Here is a 25344-nt window from a genome sequence, read left to right on the forward strand (position 1 = left end):
AGTGTTTAGTCCAGAATGTCGTGTGTTAACGGCGAATAGTGGTGTTCAGTAAAGTTATTGAGGTTGGAAAAAAACTGTTTTTTAACCGACTGGTCCTGGCACATATGCTCCTGTATCTTTTCCCAGATGGTAGAAGGTTAAACAGTGTGTGGCTGGGGTGGTAGGGGTCCCTGATGATGCTGTGTGCTCTGCGCACACTGCGCTGGTGGTGAAGGTCTCCGATGGTGGGGAGCTGTGTACCGATGATTCGTTGAGCAGTCCTCACCACCTTGTGAAGGGCCTTCTTGTCAGCCACAGTGGAGCTGCCGTACCACACTGTCACACAGCTGGACAGTACGCTTTCGATGGTGCAGCGATAGAAGTTCGTGAGAATCTGGGGAGACAGATGGTCCTTTTTTAGTCTCCCCAAGAAGTAAAGGCGCTGCTGCGCTTTCTTCACCAGACAGGATGTGTTGTGGGTCCATGAGAGATCCTCAGAGATGTGGATGCCCAAAAACTTAAAACTGGAGACACGCTTGACGAGGACAGGGAGATGTGTACAGCTCTTGGTCTTCCGGAAGTCCACGATGAGCTCTTTGGTCTTCTCAGTGTTCAAATGAAGGTTGTTGGAGGAACACCATGCCACCAGGTGCTGGATCTCCTCCCTGTAGGCCGATTCGTCGTTGTCCTTGATGCGGCCAACCACTGTGGTGTCGTCTGCAAACTTGATGATGTTGGATCTATGCAGCGGCACACAGTCGTGGGTGAACAGGGAGAAAAGCAATGGACTTAACACACAGCCCTGTGGAACACCTGTGCTCAGAGTCAGGCTAGAGGACACCTGACTACCCAACCTTACAGACTGGGGTCTGTTTGTTAAAAAGTTCAATACCCAGTTACACATGGAGGTGCTGATTCCCAGGTCACTGAGCTTGGCTACCAGCTTGGTGGGGATTACCGTATTGAAGGCAGAACTGAAATCAATAAACAGCATCCGTATGTAGGTGTCATTATTGTCCAGATGGGTGAGGGCGGAGTGAAGGGCAGTGGAAATGGCATCCTCTGTTGATCTGTCAACACGGTAGGCAAACTGGTAAGGATCCAGTGCTGGTGGAAGCGCCGCTTTCAGATGGCAGAGAACCAGTTTCTCAAAGCACTTCATTGCAATAGGTGTGAGAGCTACCGGTCTAAAGTCGTTCAGGCAAGCTGCAGTAGTACACTTCTGCACCAGAATAATGATCGATGTCTTCCAGCACGTAGGAACAGTAGCCTGGGCCAGTGACAGGTTGTAGATGTTAGTAAAGACCTGGGCTAACTGTTCAGCGCATGCTCTCAGGACACGTCCAGGGATGCCGTCAGAGCCGGCAGCCTTCGTCACGTTTACTTTACTTAGTACTGAACACACCTCAGCTGTGGAGAGTGTAAGGAGGTTGCAGTCCTCAGGTGGTCGACTCTGTGTGGTGTGAAGTCCATTGTAGTTAAAGCGAGCGTAGAACCTGTTAAGCTCATCTGGGAGGGACGCACTGTTGGATGGAGGTGCTGGATGTGATGGTTTGTAGCTGGTGAGTGTCTGAATGCCCTTCCACATACGACGGGGGTCAGAGTTGTGAAAGTGCTCCTCAACAGACAGTTTGTAGGTGTGTTTGGCTCTTCTGATGCCCCTTTTCAGATTTGCCCTGGCTGAGCTGTAGGCCTCAGTGTCACCCGACCTGAATGCAGTGTCCCGTGCTTTCAGCAGAAGTCGAACCTCGGCGTTCATCCAGGGTTTCTGGTTGGGGAAGATTTTCACATGCTTGACAGAGGTGACATTATCAATACACGTGTTGATGTAGTTTATTACAGATGATGTGTATGTGTCCAAGTCTGTGTCCATGGTGGCTTTAGACGAAAACATGCTCCAATCAGTGTTATGGAACTGATGCTGTAGGGAGGAGATGGCGCCGTCTGGCCACACTTTAACTGTCCTTGTTGTGGTTTTCACACGTTTGATGAGTGGCACATACCTGGGAAGCAGGAACAATGAGAGGTGATCAGACTGTCCCAGGTGGGGGAGGGGGGTGGCTTTGTATGCCTCTGCAATGTTCGAATACACATGGTCCAGGGTGTTCTTTCCTCTAATGGAGAATGAGACATTCTGATGGAATTTTGGTAGAACAGTCCTCAGGTTGGTGTGATTAAAATCCCCCGCAATGATAAATAATCCGTCTGGGTGTGCAGTTTGTTGTTTGCTGACTGCTGTACTTAGTTCTTCCAAAGCTAACTTGGCATTAGCATCCGGTGGGATGTAAACTGCAGTAACAACAACAGTGGAGAACTCTCTCAGTAGATAAAAAGGTCTGCACTTAATCATCAAATACTCCACGTTCACAGAGCAATGACTTTCAGTTACAATGGAGTCTGTACACCACGATTTGTTAACATGAATGCACAGACCTCCTCCTTTACTCTTACCGGAGTTTGCTGCCACTCTGTCCGCTCTGAACATGCTACGTCCATCCAGCTCCACCGCGCTGCTGTGGATGTTACAATTCAGCCACGTCTCTGTCAGAATCATGATGTTACACTCCATGATCCACTTATGTGTTGTAGTCCAGAGTCGCAGCTCATCCATTTTGTTAGACAGAGATCGTACATTGGTGAGAAAAATGCTGGGAACCGGTGTACGATGCGGGTTTAGCGTTAGCTTAGCCCGTAGCCCTCCGCGTTTTCCTCGCCTTTGTTTACGTTCTCTGCGCTTGCGCCGGCTTCGTTCAGCTGAGTGAGTCGATTCCGTAGTCCACGGTGATCCGGAGATTTCCAGAGGAAGTTGCAGATCCAATTTACCGTTTAAGTTATTTAAACCAATATTAATCAGTGTCTGCCGGCTATATGAGATGCTCGCCTGGCAGTATGGAACGCAAAAACTAAAAAACAGTAGACTAATAACTACTAATATGCAAAGTCTGGAGAGACGCTGAGCCTCGCGTTGTGCACGCGCCGCCATCTTGGCCATAAGATGGCGTAAACCTCCCAAACTCTACAACCAGAATGAAGCATGAACTGGTTCTGACAGGGTCACACTTCTGCACAACTGCAGCGCTAACTCATCTCGTGTTGTGTTAAAGAGTCCTGGTGTATCAACCACACGTACACGGTTTCCTCCTGTCACCCATCATTCCTGCTGCACTCTTCCCAGCACCAGTCCTCCCCAGCAGCACGATCCTCCGTTCCTCTTGGTCTATTTCAGCAGATCTGATCTCTGGATCTCTTACTGGAGCTGTTAGTACCAGACATAAATATTAACAACAGCCTGTAGTATCAGACTAATACAGGTAACGGTTTTTAGGAAAGAAACAATAGATGTATTTAGTGGTAAAAAGCACCAGTGCATTCACACTCAAACCAAATTAGTGCTCACCTTGTGGGAAGCATTTTAATGTACACAGTAGTCTTATAACCCACCAGCGCATTCACACTGGACAGAAACCGTTTTACTGCTCAGTGTGGACAAAGTTTTAATCAACAGAGTAATCTTAAAAAAAACACCAGTGTATTCACACTGGAGAGAAACCCAGAATCCAGGACTGACAGATCAAAACCCCCTTCTCAATCCAGTTACTTTCCAGACCTTTCACGTTCCAAAAACCTCTGGTGTGGATCTTTTGTGGTGTCACGTGGGAACTCGCATGCAGTTGGTCTGTGCGTCTCCACATCCACTGAACCGTAAATAATACAGAAGCTGCGCCGGTTAAAACAGAAGCTCCGTCAGGTTTTAAATCATAACTTTCTGTTTTGGCTGTAGGTCCGGGTCCGTATGGGACAGCTTCTGGGTCCGTATCGCGGTCCGCCTGTTAGTGACCTCTGCTCTATGAGAAATATCTTAATCTCAAATAATTAGAACTTAACTGACAAGGGAAAAGCAACAGAATAGTTTTACATATACAAATAACTAAGTACATAAAAAAACTGAATAAACGCTCAACATATTCACTCAGTAATGAACTTTAAACTCAAGTTTAACTTTAAACAACCTTTACTGTACATACTGAACTGCTAATAAAGCACAAAACTGTAAAATAACCAAATACATTTTGTGTTGTAATGTTAAGGTCGCAGATGGTTATTTAAACATGATTGGCTTTCCTAAAATCACCAGTCAGGTATAAACGTGGTAAATAAAACGTTAACACAGCATTATTAGATTATTCAACTGTAATCAGTCCAGTACAGCTCATTTGAGCACTTTGCATATTTGTTTATAGCTTCACATAATAACGGCATTACATACACTTAAAACTTAAAACTTTTTGAAGAATTAAAACGAAACCACACGCTACTAACCGCTAGAAGAAATAAATCAGGCAAAGGAAGCACAGAATTATAGGCGTTCCCCGCAAAGAGTCAAAAACCGATGTGCGCATGCTCAGTAGAATAACACCGGTTTTACAGCTACATTCAACTGCTCCTCCAAATCTCCCACTTTCCGAGTTCAATAGTCGCGAGTACGTATCTAACTCTAAAATGATATTTTTATTGGTGTGAATAAGATTGAACAGCCTTTATGTGTTGCTACTGAAGAACAGAAATACAATTGTCATGTTCTGTAAGAAGCTTTCTTTATTTATGGTACTTTTCCTCCCTCTACTGGTGTTTTAGAGTGATTCATTATTTTCTTCTTTAATTCCAGTTATTGTTTTGATTGGTTAGTTTATTCACATGACGTAGCCAGGTTATAGTTCACGGTGTGATCAGGAAAATCATTACATGTTAAAGGTCATGCGCTCAGCTTACAGTTCCAGCTATCCCATCATGCCCTTCTGTTGTTTGTGCCTTGGAAAAGTATCGCTTGTGGGTTATATTTATGTTTACATTTAACTATAATATTACACAAGTGTTACATTTACATGGAAATGCTGCCAATGTCAAACTAACAATGACTGACAGTTATTTGACAGTTATTACTGACAGTTATTTGCACTATTTACAAGTGATGTACAGTTACTTGCATATCATTTGAATAAGGCATTTGTATGGTATAATTTTGTAGCTGTTATTTCACTGATTCTTGAGATAAGGGACAAAACATGTCCTACATTAAAAAGTATTCTTGTTGTTAAAAATGAAGAAATTATAAATAATAAAAATGCTTTAAAAGTTAAATATGAAGGATCTGTGTATGCTCATTAAATTAATTTGATATATTTTTAAATCATTTCATTACAATTTGTTAAAATGCAGGCTCTGTACTTGGAAAGTACATGTAACTTTACCTGTCCTCAGCATGAGGTCATAATGTCAGTGACAAAAAAAGTGATTAAAAATGATAAAAATGCATCAATATACATATCAAATGAAAGGAATGATTTAATAAGATATCACATAACGCATAAAGTGAACCTTATATATTTTCCACTAATAATTGCCTATTAAAGTTGTGTCCTCACTTTCAGTCAACTCCATAAGATGTTTTTATAATTCAGAATAAATTAGGCAAGGTCATGGTCAGCTATGACTCTGAGGCCCTCTTTCCATTTCCTGTTCTTGGTGGATGTAACAGTAGTGATTGTGGTCTGGTAAGTTTATAATTTTCTGATATATTAAAATAGCAATGTTAATACCACTGCAGTCACAGCTTTATCATGTCAACACCATCTTAACATTATGATAATCTTAGCTAAGAACTGTAGAATAAACAAAATCATTTTTGTTTAGATTATGGAGGCAGCTGGGAATTAAAGTAAAACCAAAATGGCTCCAGTGTACAAGACATGGTTAAAATGGAAAAATATCTCATTTTGTCAATTCCGTCAGACATCAACTCCGTCAGGTCTTATGTCGGGGCTATGCAGAATGCACTGCAGCAAGTAGACACACCCCCAGATAGTCCACTAGACCAGCAGACTGAAAAGCCAACTATGACCAGACGTGCTCTTGCAAATGAAAGGGAGAAAAGAAAAACAAGGAAAAGGCATTCAAGGGAAATACATATTTTGAAAGAAAAAATGAAGAAGATAACGAAACAGTTTTCAGTTAGTTTGTTGCTCTTCAGCAAGTGAAGCCTTCCTTCTTCGCACCTGTTTACGGTGCTTAAACAAACACACTATTCTGGCACCAGAGAAAGGTGAAATCACTGTTGAATGGAAGCAATGGGAGCAAGTTCAAGAAGAAACAGCTAGTGGGATCCACTTCAATGTGAAGCTGAACTTGCACATTGGTAATCTCTCTGAGCTACTCCATCTATATGAGAAGAAACTTATAAGTGAAACCACGACACATGTTTTCCAGTTCAATTAATTTATGCCAAAGATAGACATTCAGACTTCTCAGTCACTGGATGCCAGGTATATCCTAGTCTCCTAGTGTATGCCTGGAGATCCTGTTGAAAGCTGTTATTTGGGTGGTTTCTCTTCCACTTTCCTTGAGGGTTTTATTTCAAAACTAGTCTGATCTCAGTTGTTAGTAAAATACTTTATAAGTTTTCATCTCCATTAGTTATTGGTCAACACCGGTAGTTGCTTGTCAACACCGTCAGTTGCTTGTGAACATCAGCAGATTAAGGTTTTTGTCTTTTTTTCAAACAAATATGTCACTGTTTGTTCAGTTTATTGTGTTTATATATTAAAACACCAGCAGAATTACATGCAATGGTGTCTTTTTTGCTTAAAAACATTGATTGTATATATTTAATATTAACAATAAATATACAAAATTTAGGAATTTCACAATGGGATTTTTAAATTAGTGTGAAATTTGAACAAAAATGTATACAATTAATTTTATTACTTAACTCTGTTACAGAACACCGTAATTAGATACTTGAGGTCTTTACACTGTAGTACTGATCAAATTAAAATAGCTTACTTTTTTGTGTGTCTGACGGAGTTGACATTAATCAAGTTATGAAGTGAAATAATGTCAATTTTGATAAAAATTGTATTAGGAAAAACCTGTTCCCTTTCACAGTTAATTAGTTAAAACCTTTGTCTATTAATATATCAGTTTTAAATTATGTAGAATTGTTATTTTTAAATTGAAGAAATAAAATTCATTTTGTCCCTTATCTCAAGAATCAGTGATTTACAATATTATGTTTGTGGATGTTCTCTGAATAGCATTCAATAGTCTAACTGGAGCTTCTGTATCATTTCAGATTTACTAAATTGTTTCTTGGGCTGCTGCCCTGCTAGCTGAGGAGGATTTAGAGGAGGTGGACGAGGTGGAAGACTGTGATTTTGTTTCAGCGTCCTTCTTTGTGACACCATGATCCATGTTGGATAGTTGTTCCAATCCAGCTTTACTAGTATATGACATCATAAATTACACAAAGGTGGATATGAAGGCTTTTAGCGTGTGTGGAGTTTAGCATGCACGATGCTTTGTTCCTCTTAATGCTGTAGTGCTCGCCGTGAAGATGCTTTTTTACTATTCTGTCCTCAGTGTGTGTGTCTGTACACAAATCAACAGATAGCTAACAAAGTTCCAAGAACAAGTCAGAAGCTGGAGTAAAGTTAAATGCTCTTTATTGTCGTCTTCATTTCTCAAGAAACAATTTAGTAAAACTGAAATGATACAGAAGTTCCAGTTAGACTATTGAATGCTATTCAGAGAACATCCACAAACATAATATTGTAAATAATTCATGGCCAGAAAATTCATGGCCAGAAAAATCACATGACGCCATGGAACGTGAAATGAGCCTTTTCTTGTGAAATATGCAATTTGCTGTGAAATTCACATTTTAATATTTGTGTTTTGTGATTTAATGCTTTTCATTCTCATATCGCATGAAATATGAGGCGTAATATGCAATATGAGGCGTCCTAGCAATTATACTGCAATAAATCTAGTGTAACTGACTTTCTGTTGAAATCACACAAAATTTTCTATGAATTTAGTAGCACCCCGAATATAACCCTCCATATGAAATAATAACATGCTGCAGTTTTAACCTCTAAAAGAGAAATCAACGATAGTACATCAGTCAGTTCAATCTGTAAATATTGCTACTGAACAATTATGTCTGGTGTGTCTTTGAATGTTTAGTTTGATCATCTTTTATTGATAGATCTACCAAAAGTGTGGCTGTTAGGTGACGGCTACATTCGGCGTGGAAAAGAAAGAGCAAGGAGGACCATAGGGACCAACCTGGGTGTCTGTGCCGAGGTCCAGTGACTTGGCTGGGGTGGATCGAGGTGGCATTCTGTTGTCCCTCGTTTCAACAGCTGGCTTTTAGGAAGAACACCCCCAGATGTTCTGCTGATTCACTGTGGCGGGAATGACTTGGGGAAAATAAAGTTCCTGTATCTTGCTGCAGAAATCTAGCGGCACCTTCAGGATCTCCTTCTGCGTTTTCACAGTAGTGTTTGTATTGTTGTTAAATATTTAAATTATTACAAGTCATTTGTTTTTAAAATAACATTAATATCTGTTTTATTTATTACATTTTAAAAATGAAAAGAACCATTTGCATTATGATGTAAAATAATAACTTATTTAATTTTTCTATTAAAACTAGTGCAGAATGAAGCTGCATTTATGTGCATGAATTTATAATCTTGTTGTGTGTGTGTGTGTGTGTGTGTGTGTGTGTGTGTGTGTGTGTATTGTCATGAGCAGAAGAATAAAGTGCATCTGATAAAAGATGATGAGGAGACTCTCAGCACTACAGAAGAGTAAGAAAACAATCAGAAACATAAACTTAAATCACCTGTATGGAGAATGAACATCAGATCAGTGTAGAAGTGAAATGATTGAAACTGTAGCGTCCACTGTAGGGGTCGATAAGCATTTAAATAGTGACTGTAGTGACCACTATGCTATGACCACTATGTCAGAGGGTTCATATTATTATTAGTCATTAACAGAACTGCTACACTTGCTACATATTTGATCAAATCCTGACATTATCATCATCTTCTATATTTAACATCATTAATAAGAATCATCACTTTGTTTCTCATCATTTTAATCTGTTGGAGTTTATTGCTTTAATCAGTTAGCTGGATAAAATGTCTGGTTAAATAACCTAGTGGTTTATGTACTGGACTAGTAATCGAAGGATTGCTGGTTCAAGCCCCACCACTGCCAGGTTGCCACTGTTGGGCCCTTGAGCGAGGCCCTTAACCCTCAATTACCTACACAGTATACTGTCACAGTACTGTAGGTCACTTTGGATGAAAGTTCTGCTAAATACCAAATATATAAATGGAAATAAAAATGACTATATACCATTCCAAAAACCCACTGGTTACTGGTAGAAACATCACAGGATCACAGTGGATTGTGGGTAATAGCCTGTACAAAACTGTGGTCTGATTTGGACTTGGGGACCCAGGACCTCCACTGTTTGATGTCTTTTTAGGTCTGTTCTGACCATTCAACAAGGTTCCTTTCAAAGTTCCAGGGTGAGAATCATACAGAAGAGACTTTCTTCCACCAGTCCTCTAAACATCTTGTGGTTCTGTAGGAAGGCGTCCTCACTTCAAGACCTCACTAACGTCTGTAATTTCCCAGTGAAGATCCTTGGAAATTCTTGGAGAACAAAGTGTCACCATGTAGAATCGCAGTGTGAAGAATAGATGGTGTTTATCTTCACTGTTCTTCATCTTCTTCTTCTCTTCATTGAATGCGTTAGAATCAGATGCTGTAGAAGAGATCAGACATGATCAGATGTTTCAGTCACCTATCAGACTCAACACAATCATAACCAGTATAAACACCAGCACACACACACACACACACACACACACACACACACACACACACACCAGCTGGCAATGATAGAACATTTTACATGATTCAACTCACTGTAGTTCCTTCAGGTTACATTGTGGATCCACCTGTAGATCTTTGAGCAGTTTTACTCCTGATTCTCCTGGATTATTGTGGATCAGATACAGTTCTCTCAGACGTGATGATGGATTTGATTTCAGAGCTGAAGCCAGAGCAGTAAAACCTTCATCTGTAATACTGCAGCAATTTAACCTGCAGAAGAAAATCATTTAATAAAAATCATACATCATCTTCTCCCACCTCCTCCTCCATCTCCATTCAGATCCACAACCAGACAACATCACTGAGAAATCATCTTAATCATGAAGTGATGAAGTGTTTTATCACTTATTGTGTTATTGTGTGGGGAAACACGAGTAAAATATAAAACTCCTCCACACATCATCAACAGTTTCTGTAGCAATGATCTTCTGTATCTACAGTGTGAAAGTGAAGATCTCACCCCAGTATCTCCAGTGTACAGTGTGGATTCTCCAGTCCAGCAGAGAGCAGCTTCACTCCTGAATCCTTCAGTTCATTGTTACTCAGGATCAGATGTTTCAGACTGGAGGAGTTTAAACTGAGAACTGAGGACAGAACTTCACAACTTTCCTCTGTTAGAGAACAATCCCACAACCTCTGGAGAGAAATAATCAGATCAATCAGAGAAATGAAAGACGTCACCCTGCAGCAGTAGGTGGAATCCAAGTAGCAGATCTGATAATATTACCCAGACTGCATTGCAGATGAAAGTGAAAGCAGCTGAATTGATGATGCTGAATCAGTAATCCTTCCAACATGAGTGTAAAATGTGATTTCAGACTTAAAGTGGATTCCACATTTTAAAGGCTTTCAGAGTTGAAATGCTGAATCTTCAGTAGATCTTTGTTAGCTGGTAGATCATTTAGCAACAATCCCACTAAAACATCTACACATTCAAAACCAAAAACCCTCCCAAACACCAACCAATGGAAGCTGCTTTATAATCACACAGGAGTTTTCATAGTGCTGTTCAAACTCCAGATATACCAGGACGGTGGGTGGAGCAGCTGGTAGAGCGAGTACTGCACTGTAACACAGCTCCTGAGCTCCTAGCTTCAGTCATCATTGTGATGTGAACACTGAGTTTTCATGTAAACTCGTTTTCCATTATGGCTGAACAATTCATTAAGGGTGGAAATCAAATAATAGTGTTCAATTCGTACGTTCATTTTAACTGTAACACTTTTAAACATCTACAATTAACACAAATAATAAAATAAATATATAAGCTTGACAGCCTCCATATTTTTTTATCTTCCCACACAGACCAGATGAACACGACCGATTCAGGTAAACGAGTTTGATCTCGGGGAAACCTTCTGCCCGACGTGCATTTAAAAGCAGCATCTGTCCAGGGTGTCTCTCCAACTGGTGCCTCTTTTTGCCCACTACACCCCCGACCAGGATGAACTGGTTAGTGTTTGTTTATTAGGATTTTTAAGGTCATGTTTTACACACTTTGGTTACTTTCATGACAGGAACGGTCGTTCTGGTGAATGTATGAACACATTGATGAAGATAAACTAGTTACACAAGATTTATCAGTTCACAAGATCAATGTCAAACACAGTTAAGGACAATTTAGTGTCTCCACTTTACCTCTCTTCCATGTTTTTGGACTGTGGGAGGAAACCAGAGCTCCTGGAGGAAACCCACACAGACACGGGGAGAACATGCAAACTCCACACAGAAAGGACCCGGAGGAAACCCCACCTGGGGATCGAACCCTGGACCTTCTTGCTGTGAGGCGACAGTGCTACCCACCCAACTGGTTAATGTAACTGAGTCAATGAATCACGATGTAAAAAACTTTGTGTTCATGAAGAACCTGATTTAGTTCCACAAATTAATTTCAGAGCATTAAACTGCCAGCTTTTCAGAGCTAACATGCTAAGTCAGAGCTAAGTTGCTAACTGAACCACAAGAACTGATGATTTCTGGTTTAAATCTCTGTCTCAGGATCCTGGACCAGCAGTAGATGTTTTCTGGTGCTCACGCTGCTGTGGAATTGATCACAGATGAATATAAACAGGTTACTAGCTTGTAGCTAAAGAACGTCGCTGTCGCATCTGTAAATGTCGTCAAATAAAAAGCTAATCCTTACAGTAATTATATTCCTGTATAGAAGAACACTGAGAAGATAAAAATAGCAGTTATGACTTTTTTAAAAAGCTGAATCACATTTTTCTTCATCCATGATAAATTCCTACAGCAGGTTCAGCACCAGAAACTCAGGTGCTGCTAGTTTAGGATCTAATCTCAGGTAAGTTAGTGAGCTACAGTAAAGAAACAATCATGATAGGATGTGATGATGTATGAAGACTCCAAAGAGTCCCAAACAAACCATCTACCAATGTTTAGCTTTTAATAAAATGATGCTTCAGAGTAAAACAGATCTTCTGTATCTCCAGTGTGAAAGTGAAGATCTCACCTCAGTATCTCCAGTTTACAGTGTGGATTCTCCAGTCCAGCAGAGAGCAGCTTCACTCCTGAATCCTTCAGTTTATTGTTATTCAGGTTCAGATGTTTCAGACTGGAGGAGTTTAAACTGAGAACTGAGGACAGAACTTCACAACTTTCCTCTGTTAGAGAACAACCAAACAACCTGGAGAGAAATAATCAGATCAATCAGAGAAATGAAAGACGTCACCCTGCAGCAGTAGGTGGAATCTAAGTAGCAGATCTGATAATATTACCCAGACTGCATTGCAGATGAAAGTGAAAGCAGCTGAATTGATGATGCTGAATCAGTAATCCTTCCAACATGAGTGTAAAATGTGATTTCAGACTTAAAGTGGATTCCACATTTTAAAGGCTTTCAGAGTTGAAATGCTGAATCTTCAGTAGATCTTTGTTAGCTGGTAGATCATTTAGCAACAATCCCACTAAAACATCTCCACATTCAAAACCAAAAACCCTCCCAAACACCAACCAATGGAAGCTGCTTTATAATCACACAGGAGTTTTCAGTGTGTGTATGTGTGAGTGTGTGTGTGTGAGTGTGTGAGAGTGTGTGTGTGTATGTGTGAGTGTGTGTGATTGTGTGTGTGTGTGAGTGTGTGTGAGAGAGTGTGTGTGTATGTTTGAGTGTGTGTGAGTGTGTGTATGTGTGTGTGTGTGTGTGTGATTGTGTGTGTGTGTGAGTGTGTGTGAGAGAGTGTGTGTGTATGTTTGAGTGTGTGTGAGTGTGTGTATGTGTGTGTGTGTGTGTGTGTGTGAGAGAGTGTGTGTGTGTGTGTGAGAGAGAGTGTGTGTGTGTATGTGTGTGTGTGTGATTGTGTGTGTGTGTGAGTGTGTGTGAGAGAGTGTGTGTGTATGTTTGAGTGTGTGTGAGTGTGTGTATGTGTGTGTGTGTGTGTGTGTGTGTGTGTGTGTGTGTGTGTGAGAGTGTGTGTGTGTGTGTGTGTGTGAGAGAGTGTGTGTGTGTATGTTTGAGTGTGTGTGTATGTGTGAGAGTGTGTGTGTGTGTGTGTGTGTGTGTGTGAGTGTGTGTGTGTGTGTGTGAGTGAGTGTGTGTGTGAGTGTGTGTGTATGAGTGTGTGTGTGTGTGTGTGTGTGTGTGTGAGTGTGTGTGTGTGTGTGTACATGAAAGAAGACACTCCCTGCTTTCAGGTGGTGTGGGGGGTCTTAAGGGAAAAGATAATTATTCACCAAAAGGCACCACATGACCCCCTGTGGAGTCAGAAGCTGAAGTCGGACACATTTAACATTTATGATGATGTAACATAAACTGAGTTGTGATGTAAACACTTTTTCCAACATGGCCGACCAATTAATCAAGTGTAGATATCAAATAATAATGTTTAATATATGTGTTAATTCTAACAGTAAGTCAGGTGAACGAGTTTCACCTCACAGAAACCTACTGCCCAACTGCACTTAACATCAGTCTTCAGTCTACAAAGATCTTCTGTATCTACAGTGTGAAAGTGAAGATCTCACCACAGTATCTCCAGTTTACAGTGTGGATTCTCCAGTCCAGCAGAGAGCAGCTTCACTCCTGAATCCTTCAGTTTATTGTTACCCAGGTTCAGATGTTTCAGACTGGAGGAGTTTAAACTGAGAACTGAGGACAGAACTTCACAACTTTCCTCTGTTAGAGAACAACCATCCAACCTGGAGAGAAATAATCAGATCAGACTACATTGTAGATAAAAGTGAAAGCAGTTAAACTGATGAATCAACCAATAGCAGGACTGCTCAACTGTACTGATTTACAAAGGGGCGGAGCTTCACATTTCTGCACAGTCCAAGAGCTAACTATAGCCATGTAGCAACTGAGAATTAATACAATGTTACCCGCTGATTATAAATGATAAATTTATTTCTGTCTCCATCCTGAAACATAGATGAGAGTGACTGTGTGTGTGTGTGTGTGTGTGTGTGTGTGTGTGTGTGTGTGTGTGACACCAGGGTGTGTTCCTACTTCCATGGAAGTGTTTTAGAGTAGCACTGGATCCACCATGGTCCTGACCAGTATGAAGTGGTCAGATAAATTCACTCCATACTAACATCCTCAGATCTCAGCAAAAGTAAACCAGTGTACTTTACTGCTGCACCACCTGAGCGCCCCTTCATACAAACATGAGAGTCTTTATGTACAAAGATCGTCTATTATTAATGTATTTCTCTCTTTATTACTAAACTTCACCAGTTTATTATTTTTAAGAAATAATAAAAGGAAACTTTGTCATACACTTCTCAAAAAGTTCGGGATATTTGGTTTTCGAATGAAATTTCAGGATGACGGTAAAATGCACTCTGACCTTTACAGGTGAACTTAATGTGACCTTCTCTAACCTTTTGAATGTCCAGCTGTTCAATGTTTCAGGACTTTCTGCACAATTTGCTGTTCTCTAACAAGGAGCTTAATGGCAAAATTCACAACAGCTGTTTGATCCATGAATCCACCAATAAATTTCCTGCTTCAATTAGAATTTGTATTTAAACCGTCCTCCTCATCATGCTGTTCACATTTAGACATCATGAGACCAAGACCTAACAATTGATCAACAGTATCTCACCATTGTGAGGCTTCAAACAGGATGTTCTCAGACGGAAGTGGCCGCTGAGCTTAGAGTGTCACAGAGTGTCATCAGCAGGTTGCTACAGAGATACAGAGAGACTGGAAGAGTCACAGAAAGACATAGGAGTGGACGTCCTTTGGCCACATCCCACACTGATGACCGCTTCATTGTGAACAGTGTCCTGCAGAACCGGATGATGAATGCCACACGACTCCAGGCACATTTAAGGGAGGTGAGAGGAACCCAAGTGTCACGTCAGACCCTTCGAAACCGTTTACATCAGCGTGGTCTGTGTGCTAGACGACCTGCAAGGGTACCTGACCACACCACCAGGCACAGACTGGAAGCATTTACGCTGGATGAGGGACCAGTGGGCCTCAGTGCTGTTCACTGATTAAAGTCCATTCACGCTGAGCAGAAATGATGGCCGCCAACGATGTTGGAGACGTCAAGGAGAGCGCTATGCATCAGCCACTGCTGTCACCAGACGAGCCTTTGGTGGTGGTGGTGTTACAGGGTGGGCAGGTGTGTCTAGTCGATACAGAACTGCCCTACACTTTGTGACAAGCCCATACTACTTGAATAACATCAATAATCCACCATGGTCCTGACCAGTATGAAGTGGTCAGATAAATTCAGTCCATGCTAACATAGTGGGATGCCATGCCTCAGCAGACAATAAGTCGACTTGTGAACAGCATGAGACATTGTTGTCATGCTGTAATTGATGCTCGAGGGCACATGACAAGTTATTGAGACATTGAGATGTTTTGTTGGGGTATACCCACCACTGTTGTTGGCTTTTGTTTCAATAAATAGTTTGAGATGAGGAAATCACCATTACACGCTTCTACTTAAATGCCCGACTTTCATGATATAACATCACTGTAGCGTGAACTTTTTACCTTTTCCATCAATTTCACCAGAAAGCCGAATATCCCGAACTTTTTGTGAGTAGTGTAATTTGTCTTCAATTTTATTTTGTTTAAAAAAATTGAGTAGAAGAATGTATCGTGAACTCAGTATTGTGAATTACATTGCATCATGGGTGAAGTGTATCGTTAAATCCCTACTCTGCATAATTAGCAGAGTGCAAGTTAGTAGGTGGTGTAAAAAACAGCATTATTATTTTAATGTTACTAAATAAATGTTAATTTCAGACACATTTTGAGATCAGACTGCAACACTAGTTTAGCAACTTCTCAGTTTGGTAAATCTAATTATTAAAGTTTAAGTGATAAACTCATGAATCAAATGTCAATAAATGACTCACTCAGCTCTTCTTGATTCTTTCACCACTGGCAGGAGCTTCAGAAGACCTTCATGTGATGGATAATATTTCCTCAAAGCAAACACATCCAGCTCCTGATCTGAGTTCAGCAACACAAACACCAGAGCCGACCACTGAGCAGGAGACAGACGCAGTCCATCATGATGAAGAGAACCTCCTCTGTTCAGGTATTGTTGGACTTCCTGCACTAGAGAATCATCGTTCAGTTCATTCAGACAGTGGAACAGATTGATGGATTTCTCTGGAGAGGGATTCTCACTGATCTTCTCCTTGATGTACCTGACTGTTTCCTCTTTGTTGTAAGACCTACTTCCTGTTTGTGACAGTAGGCCTCGTAAGAGAGTCTGATTGGACTCCAGTGAGAGACCCAGGAGGAAGCGGAGGAAAAGATCCAGGTGTCCATTCTTACTATGTAAGGCCTTGTCCACTGCACTCTTTAGAAAGTCAGACATGTTTGTATAGTTTCTAAAGATGTTAAAGAATCCAGTGTTTTGCATCACCAGCACATTTCTGTTCTTGTTGATGAAGGTGAGAAATACATATAAAGCAGCCAGAAACTCCTGAACACTCAGGTGCACAAAGCTGAAGACCTGACCCAGGTGCAGTCCAGCCTCTTTTCTGAAGATTTGGGTGCAGACTCCTGAGTACACTGATGTGTTTTTGACATTGATGCCACATTCTGTCAGATCTTCTTCATAGAAGATCAGGTTTCCTTTCTCCAGCTGTTGGAAGGCCAGTTTTCCCAGTGACAGTATCGTCTCACTGGTCTGGTGAGGATCAGGGTAAGATTTCCCATGATACTTTTGTTCCTTGTGTTTTATCTGAAAGATCAGGAAGTGGGTGAACATTTGAGTCAGAGTTTTGGGGATCTCTTTCCCCTCGGTTCCATCCAGAATTCTCTCTAGAACAGAGGCTGAGATCCAGCAGAAAACTGGAATGTGACACATGATGTAGAGGCTTCTTGATGACTTCATGTGAGTGATGATTTTACTGGCCAGGTTCTCATCACTGATCCTCTTCCTGAAGTACGTCTTTTTCTGAGGATCACTGAACCCTCGTACCTCTGTTACCTGGGCTACACACTCAGGAGGGATCTGATTGGCTGCTCCTGGTCGAGTGGTGATCCAGAGGTGAGCAGAGGGAAGCAGGTTTCTCTTGATGAGGTTTGTCAGCAGCACATCCATTTTTACTGACTTTGTTATGTCACACAATCGCTCATTATTTTGAAAATCTAGAGGAAGTCGACACTCATCCAGACCATCAAAGATGAACAAAACTTTATAAGCATCACCGTCTAATGATGGCAGACCTTTCACCTCTGGGAAAAACTGATAAAGAAGTTCCATCAGACTGAGATTTTCCTGCTTCATCAAGTTCAGCTCTCTAAAAGGAAGTGGAAATATGAAGATGACGTCCTGATTTGCTTTTTCTTCAGCCCAGTCCAGAATGAACTTCTGCACTGAGACTGTTTTTCCAATTCCAGCGATTCCTTTAGTCAGCACAGTTCTGATGGACGTGTCTTTAAAGAGGTCATTACATTTGATGGGAATCTCCTGTACTGCTGGTCTCCTGGATGCCGTTTCAATCTGTCTGACCTCATGTTCATTATTGATGCCTTCACTCCAACCCTCTGTGATGTAGAGCTCTGTGAAGATCTCATTCAGAAGTGCTGAGCTTCCATGCTGGCAGATTCCTTCACTGATTCTTTTACATTTCTCTCTCAGATTGGATTTGAGTGTTTTCTGATATACAGAGACTAATAGTTCTAAGAAACAGAAGATGAAGAATAATATTTTACTGCATGATCAATAAACACAATATAATTTATTATTGTAATAAATAATAGGTTTGTATATAAATTATTTTCTGTTTATAAGTATAAACCTCTATGATTATAATTGGTTTATTTGTAGAGATGTAGTGACCAATATCATAGTTAGAATTCTTATCTAATGTCAAGTTCCTAATGGTCATAAAATGTTTTATAATATAATGTAATGACTAATCAAAAGTATAGATGATTCTAGAACCAAGATGAATATGGAAGAGTTTGTTTATCTAATGGTAAAGAAATGAATAATGTAAGTATGTAGGTCTCTTACTCCTCTGCAGGGTGTTAGCGAGGTCTGTCTGGTTCATGATCTTCAGAACATTCAGTGTGATCTTTAGTGCCCCCTCTCTGAAACTACTCAGATCTTCCACATCCTTTACCTCCTGCTCAGAGCATGCTGGGTAATCTTCATTCAGTAGCTTTTTGAACTTGTTTAGCTCATTCTTTAACATGCTGATGACTTTGAGCTCCAGTTCCTGTTAAGGAATTTAGAGGAACAGATCATCACAATAAGCACCAAGATGAGTGATGTGACCATATAAGGAGTGATGTAATGCTAACATTATACTGAAACTAGTTGTTTTGAGTCCCATTAATCCCATATGGCAAAAAAGAACATTCACATACAAAAGAACCAGAACAACATCTAATGAGGGTCCAGAATCCAAAATCATCATAAGATCCCTCACAGTATTCATTTACCCAACAGCAAACTACTCAAGCAATATCATTAACCCATTTAATCCCACCGGTAAAATGCTAAGGAATTATGATATACAAATAATTTTAGCAAAAAAATAAAAAATAAAGGGTCTCAATAACATGTGCAGTGTCATACATGTTGTGTAAATTGTCACATATGACAAAAGCTGTTTATTTCCTGCTTGTTCCATGAAGAGAGGGTGGCCACACCAAAGCTTCCAAAAACAACGTTAGTAATTTATGTTTATATAAAGATAGAATGAAGATTTTTTCTTTAAATATCATCTTTAAAGTGTCTAGTTTTGATATATGCATTTGCAATTACTAAATGTATTTTTAATGAGGTCACAAAATGAGCAAATATGTTGATGGCAACAATAGTGACCAGCAGGATAACACAGTGCATTTATACATATACACATATATTAGTTCTTTTTCTGCCTAACTTTATTACCGACTCTTTTTGTTAGTTTCACTTTGAGTCAGGTTCTGGATATTTTGGATCTAGGTGACTCCCCAGACAAGACACACCACTGAAATGTCCAATCTCTACTCAATCCAGACAAAGACAAACAACTGTATCTGAGTATGGATGAGCTCCTTAAATTTTATGGGATCCTTATCACATCTGTGTACAGCTCTGTTCCACGAAGACACATGTACTGGTCACATGACAGTGATGTACACAATGAAAGCATTTTAGCTGCCATGCAGATAAATCGTTTTGATGAAATAATGGGCTCAGTTCATGTTGTTGACAACACAAAAATCACTAACGACCCATTTTTTAAGGTTATTTTTAAGGTGTATCTTCTCTGAGCTCAATCAGTCATATGAAGTCATGCCATTTCAGGAATGGTTGTCAGTGGATGAAAGCATGATCCCATACTATGGCCGACATGGATGTAAGCAATTTATAAGAGGTAAACCAATCGTTGGTTACAAGCTATGGAGCTTTGCCTCATCCAGTGGTTATATGTATCACATGAAGCCTTATGGTGGAACCCATACTCCCCTGCCTAAGACTGACTTGAGTCAGTGACCCAGCATTGTCCTTGGTCTTTGTGATGGCTACACAACTGGATCAGAGCATCTTCAAAACTGCAGCTCTTGTGGGGTGTTTCCAGTCTGCAGTGGTCAGTATATATCAAAAGTGGTTCAAGGAGGGAATAGTGGAAAACCGGCGACAGGGTCATGGGCGGACAAGGCTCATTGATGCACATGGGGAGAGAAGCCTATCCAGTGGACGAGGTACTGTAGCTCAAATTGCAAAAAGCTCAAAAGTTAATGCTGGTTCTGATAGAAAGGTGTCAGAATACACAGTGCATCACAGTTTGTTGAGTATGGTGCAGCATAGCCGCAGACCAGTCAGGGTGCCCATGCTGACCCCTGTTCACCGCCGAAAGCACAATGGGTACGTGAGCATCGGGACCAGACCACGGAGAAATGGAAGAATGTGGCCTGGTCTGATGAGCGTTGCTTACCTGGGGAACACACGGCACCAGGATGCAATATGGGAAGAAGGCAAGCCAGCGGAGGCAGTGTGATGCTTTGGGCAATGTTCTGCTGGGAAACCTTGGATTCTGCCATCCATGTGGATGTTACTTTGACATGTAGCACCTACCTAAGCATACCATGTTCACCCTTTCATGGAGACGGTTCCCTGATGGCTGTGGCCTCTTTCAGCAGGATAATGCACCCTGCCACAAAGCTAAAATGCTTTAGGAATGGTTTGAGAAGCACAAGTTTCAGGTGTTGATTTGGCCTCCAAATTCCCCAGATCTCAATCCAATTGAGCATCTGTGGGATGTGCTGGACAAACAAGTCCGATCCATGGAGGCCCCACCTCAAGGCTACCTCTACCTAAATGTTATCCTTATCTTCAGTGTGAATAAATCATATGACTGCAGTACTGTTGTTAGTGAATGTTGATTGTTAGACTTTTGATGACTGCATAGGACACATAATTTTGCATCGCATTATCCCACTGGTCACAATTGTGACCAAACATAAAATAGATTTTTTTACCTATTTTTTCATGGAACTTAAAAAAAAAATAACGATTGATTATTTCAAAGCATTACTTATAACATATGATTTGGATGTTTTTATGTCTGGGAAAAATTCGGGATTAAATGGGTTAATATTACACACACATACATACAAACCTTAAATATGGATTCCAACTGATCTCTGTAAGTAACATTTAATTTCTTCTTTTGTGCTCTGTAAATAAAAAACAAACAAACAAACAAAAAAAAAACAAATAAGCAATTGTGCAGCTTTTCAGTCTTTATTATACAAAACCAATAAATATACAGAACAGTACTGAACACTAGCATGTTCCAACATCCAGTTATTGAAACATATCCTAGCTGATTAGTTATTAATTCTATTATTTCTGTAGTTTAATTGATTAGTTTAATGAGGTTAATGATTTTGATCAAGTGAAAATAAAAACACTACGTAAAGTGTTTTTATCAAACGTAAAGGTACCAGGAACCATTATCCTCCAGTGCTGTCATATTCCAGAACTGAAACCTACCTGGAGTGCCCAGAAGTACAAGGTGTTCAGTGCTCAGAGACATGGCCAAGGTAAGGAAGGCTGAAACCAGACCACCACTGAATAAGACACATAAGCTGAAATGTCAAGACTGGGCCAAGAAATATCTGAGGACAGATTTTTCAAAGGTTTTATAGACTGATGAGATGAGAGTGACTCTTGACGGACCAGATGGATGGGCCCGTGGCTGGATCAGTAACAAGCACAGAGCTCCTCTTCTACTCAGATGCCAGCAAGGTGGAGGTGGGGTCCTGCTATGGGCTGGTATTATTAAAGATGAGCTAGTTGAACCTTTCCGGGTTGAAGATGGACTCAAAATCAACTCCCAAACCGACTGCCAGTTTTTAGAAGACACTTTCTTCAAGCAGTGGTACAGGAAAATGTCTGCATCTTTCAAGAAGACCATGATTTTTATGCAGGATAATGCTCCACCGCATGCATCAAAGTACTCCACTGCGTGGCTAGCCAGTAAAGGCCTAAAAGATGAAAGAATAATGACATGTCCCCCTTCCTCACCTGACCTAAACCCTATTGAGAACTTGTGGGCCCTTCTTAAACGGGAGATTTACAGTGAAGGAAAAAAAATACACCTCTCTGAACAGTGTCTGGGAGGCTGTGGTTGCTGCTGCACAAAAAGTTGATCATCAACAGATCAAGAAACTGACAGACTCCATGAATGGAAGGTTTTTGGCTGTTATTGAAAAGAAGGGTGGCTATATTGGTCACTGATTTTTTTTTATGAAAAAAAATGTCTATTTGTTAATTTTAAGTTGTTTGTTTATTATTTTCACTTTAACAGATAAAAATAAACAAGTGAGATGGGAAAATTTTAGTTTTTTATTTAGTTGCATAATAATTCTGCACACTAATAGTTGCCCAATAATTATGCACACATAGATATTCTCCTAAGAAAGCCAAAACCTCACTTTCACTTTCTTAAATATTCAGGTTTAAGGTTTATTGACATTTTGAATTGACTGAAAGTACAATAGTTGTTCAATAATAAAATTAATCCTCAAAAATACAACTTGCCTAATAATTGTGCACACAGTGTATACTGACCTCAGATCAGTAGAACACCCTCCATCTTTAAAGTTAATTGGATGTCCCATTGACCAGTCGCTCTTCATGGAGACACAGCTGGGTTCAGGTGAATCTGGTCTCGTACCCTCCATCACACTGGAGCACAAGTATAACAAAACATAAAATAACTAAAATAATGTGTAGAGGTTGAAATCTGAAATGTAAAATTTGCACCCTAATTCAAGCTGGAAACTGTATAAAAAATTTAATTAGTTTCATTCTGAAATGTTCACAATAATGTTGAACTTGTTAAAAATACCACAGTTTTACCAGATAAAGTCACCATTTAAATAGCATCAGCAGGTGCTGTACAATATAAAGTCTCTTTATGCAAGTTAAATCCAGAGATAAACCAAATGAATCTTGCAGCTGTAATTGTTCATGTTTCATATTTAAGCAGATTGTGATACAGAAACTGAACCTAATAATTCTGAGTTTAATCTTAATCTTAAAATCTTAATGCATGTATGAGTTATAAATGTCTGTAACCTCAGCAGTTTACAATGATTTTTTTGTTTAACACTGTATGCTAATAACCACAGCGGATCTGAATTGACATTCTTAAATAAATCAGCAATCAGTATTATTATTACAGTTGTTATCATCACTTTCATTTGGACTTGGTCTTGAATTTGACCCTTGTAGACCATATACGCTCAAGCTGTTCATAGTCTTGGACTTAACCAGAGAGGTCCTGACAGTGCTACATCGTTTTGATGGTCAAACATCTATTCAAGTCAAGCTGGAAAGTCTGCACACCCCTCTCACCTTCTCCATGTTTTATTATATTACAGACTCATTCTATAATAGATTCAGTTTTTGTCACAATATTCTACACAAAACAGCCACAATGACAAAGTAAAAGCAGGTTTTTAGACATTTGTGCCAATTTATTAAGAGTCTAAATGTAAAAAATCATATGTAGACAAGTGTGCACACCCTTTGATAAGTGAGCTGAGGTGCATTTTGTTTTCACTGATACTGTTTGAGATGTTTCTACAGTTTAACTGGAGTCCACCTGTGGTAAATTCAATTGATTGGACATGATTGGGGATGGCCAACACCTGCCTATATAAGGTCCCACAGTCGACAGTGCACATCAGAGCAAACTCCAAACCATGAGATCAAAGGAATGATCTGCAGACCTCAGAAATAGCATTGTCTCAAGTAGAGATGCATGAGTACCAATACTAGTATCGGGTATTAGTCCGATACCGCGCTCATTAACTCGTACTCGTACTCGCAAACGAGGCTCCAAAACTAAACATCCGATACCTTGTGCCTAGTGCACGTTGCTGCGTTAACGCAGGGGTTTTCAACCTGTGGGGCGCGAGTGCCTGACCGGGGGGCGTGACATTACCAGATTTTTTTACTTCTAAAACTAAAGCAATTCATTTTTCACTCACGGGAGACAGATTGAATTATTCTCACTGACCACGCTCACACGCACGTTTAATGTTATTTAGTTCCGTTTGACAAAAAAAAAAAACCCTTTAAAATAGAGCTAACAGTGAAGATAACCGGTTACAAAAGCAGCGACCGCTGTTACAGGACGTGTTTGTGTTCAATACTCTGTTCACAGTGTCGATACAAGTGATTCAGGAGTCGACTCATTTTAAGTGCAGCGTAAGTTTCTTTTCTCAGTCGTCTCTCCGTGTTTACTGTTATAATGAATGTTGCGGTTGTAAATAAACACCAAATACTACAGAACATTCTGTGTGACTCGCTTACATTATAAAGCTCAGGTTTAATTATACTGGTTATTACCACAGAGCGGGAGCCGACACAGAGTCGTTTACGATTTACCGAGGTGAACCACGAATGTACGTGCTGATAGAATCGGCTCAGATGGGATCGGACTGTATTATCCTTTTAAAGTAAATATTTCAATCAGCAGAATCGCATCGCATGTATGATGTGCACAACGTTAATTACGTGCGTTTATTAATGAACGTTAACGTTAGCTTGTCAGAAGCTTTCTCAATGATGTCTGTGCAGTGTTTTTTTTTTTTTTTACAATTAGTGATGGCAACCCAAGCAACTGTTCCACTGCACTATTTTACACTAAAAACTACACTATTCCATAATGCTCCAGATTGCATCATTCTAAATTGGTATCAGTATCGGCGAGTACAAAAATACATGTACTTGTACTCGTACTCGGTTGGTAAAAAAATGGTATCGATGCATCCCTAGTCTCAAGGCATAGATCTGGAGAAGGTACAGAAAAATAGATGCAGCTTTACAGGTCCCAAAGAGCACAGTGGCCTCCATCATTCATAAATGGAAGAAGTTCGGAACCACCAAAAATCTTCCTAGACCTGAAGCCGTCTGGCCAAACTGATCGATCGGGGAAGACGGGCAGGGAGGTGAGCAGGAACCCGAGGGTCACTCTGACAGAGCTCCAGCTTATCCTTGTGGAGATGGGAGCAGGGTTATTATCGTAAACGAAAACGAAGGAAATAACGAAAACTGAAATTGAAAAAAACATTTTCGTTAACTGAAATAAATAAAAACAATAATTAAAAGAAAAAACAATTACTAACTGGAACTGTATTATGCGTTTACAAAACTAACTAAAACGTTCTGAAATTATAGAGAGAATTCCCTTCGTTTTCATGTTTGTCCATTTATTTATGAGCCTTGTGAACTGATATGAAACCAATGTTTTCCACTCGAGCAGTTTTACGTTAGCTGCCGGCACTGTACGGTACCTCATGCGGCCTTTCCCAAACCGTTCCCTCCTCACTAACACTCCACTACAGAGGGACACTCCACGTGATCGTGCAAACGGAGGCGGAGTGGAGAGGGGCAGTGAGTAGGGAGTGGATTGATTATGGGGGGACGCTCCCTGACGGCACTATATGTTTACATTCTGTTTCTGCTCACCACGCTAGCCTGCAAAATGACCACAGCAAAAGTTAAGTTGATGTTTTTCTCAGATTGAGCTCCCTGATGTGTGTCTCATGAATTAGTTTATATTATTATTATTATTATTAATACCAGAGGCAGGAATTTGAACTTGAAGTGGAACTTCTGAGTGACTTGTACTTCATTCTGATCAGCTATCAGCAGA

At 40.3% G+C, this 25344-nt stretch overlaps 1 protein-coding gene across 1 annotated transcript in view; it reads right to left on the reverse strand.

The window, feature by feature from the left end:
• LOC134303002 (NACHT, LRR and PYD domains-containing protein 3-like) overlaps positions 1-22360 on the reverse strand; it is a 220874-nt gene extending 198514 nt beyond the window's left edge. Inside the window, exons 1-7 of the mRNA XM_062988230.1 lie at positions 22248-22360; positions 20791-20848; positions 18192-18396; positions 16072-17854; positions 13714-13887; positions 12203-12376; positions 10193-10366 (exon numbers count right to left, since the gene is read on the reverse strand). Coding sequence (XP_062844300.1) covers positions 10193-10366; positions 12203-12376; positions 13714-13887; positions 16072-17854; positions 18192-18396; positions 20791-20848; positions 22248-22360 — 2681 coding nt within the window. The remainder of the gene's footprint in view (positions 1-10192; positions 10367-12202; positions 12377-13713; positions 13888-16071; positions 17855-18191; positions 18397-20790; positions 20849-22247) is intronic.
• Between the last annotated feature and the right edge of the window lie 2984 nt (positions 22361-25344).

Source organism: Trichomycterus rosablanca, chromosome 2 (genome assembly GCF_030014385.1).
Source record: "Trichomycterus rosablanca isolate fTriRos1 chromosome 2, fTriRos1.hap1, whole genome shotgun sequence".
NCBI classification, from domain to species: domain Eukaryota; kingdom Metazoa; phylum Chordata; class Actinopteri; order Siluriformes; family Trichomycteridae; genus Trichomycterus; species Trichomycterus rosablanca.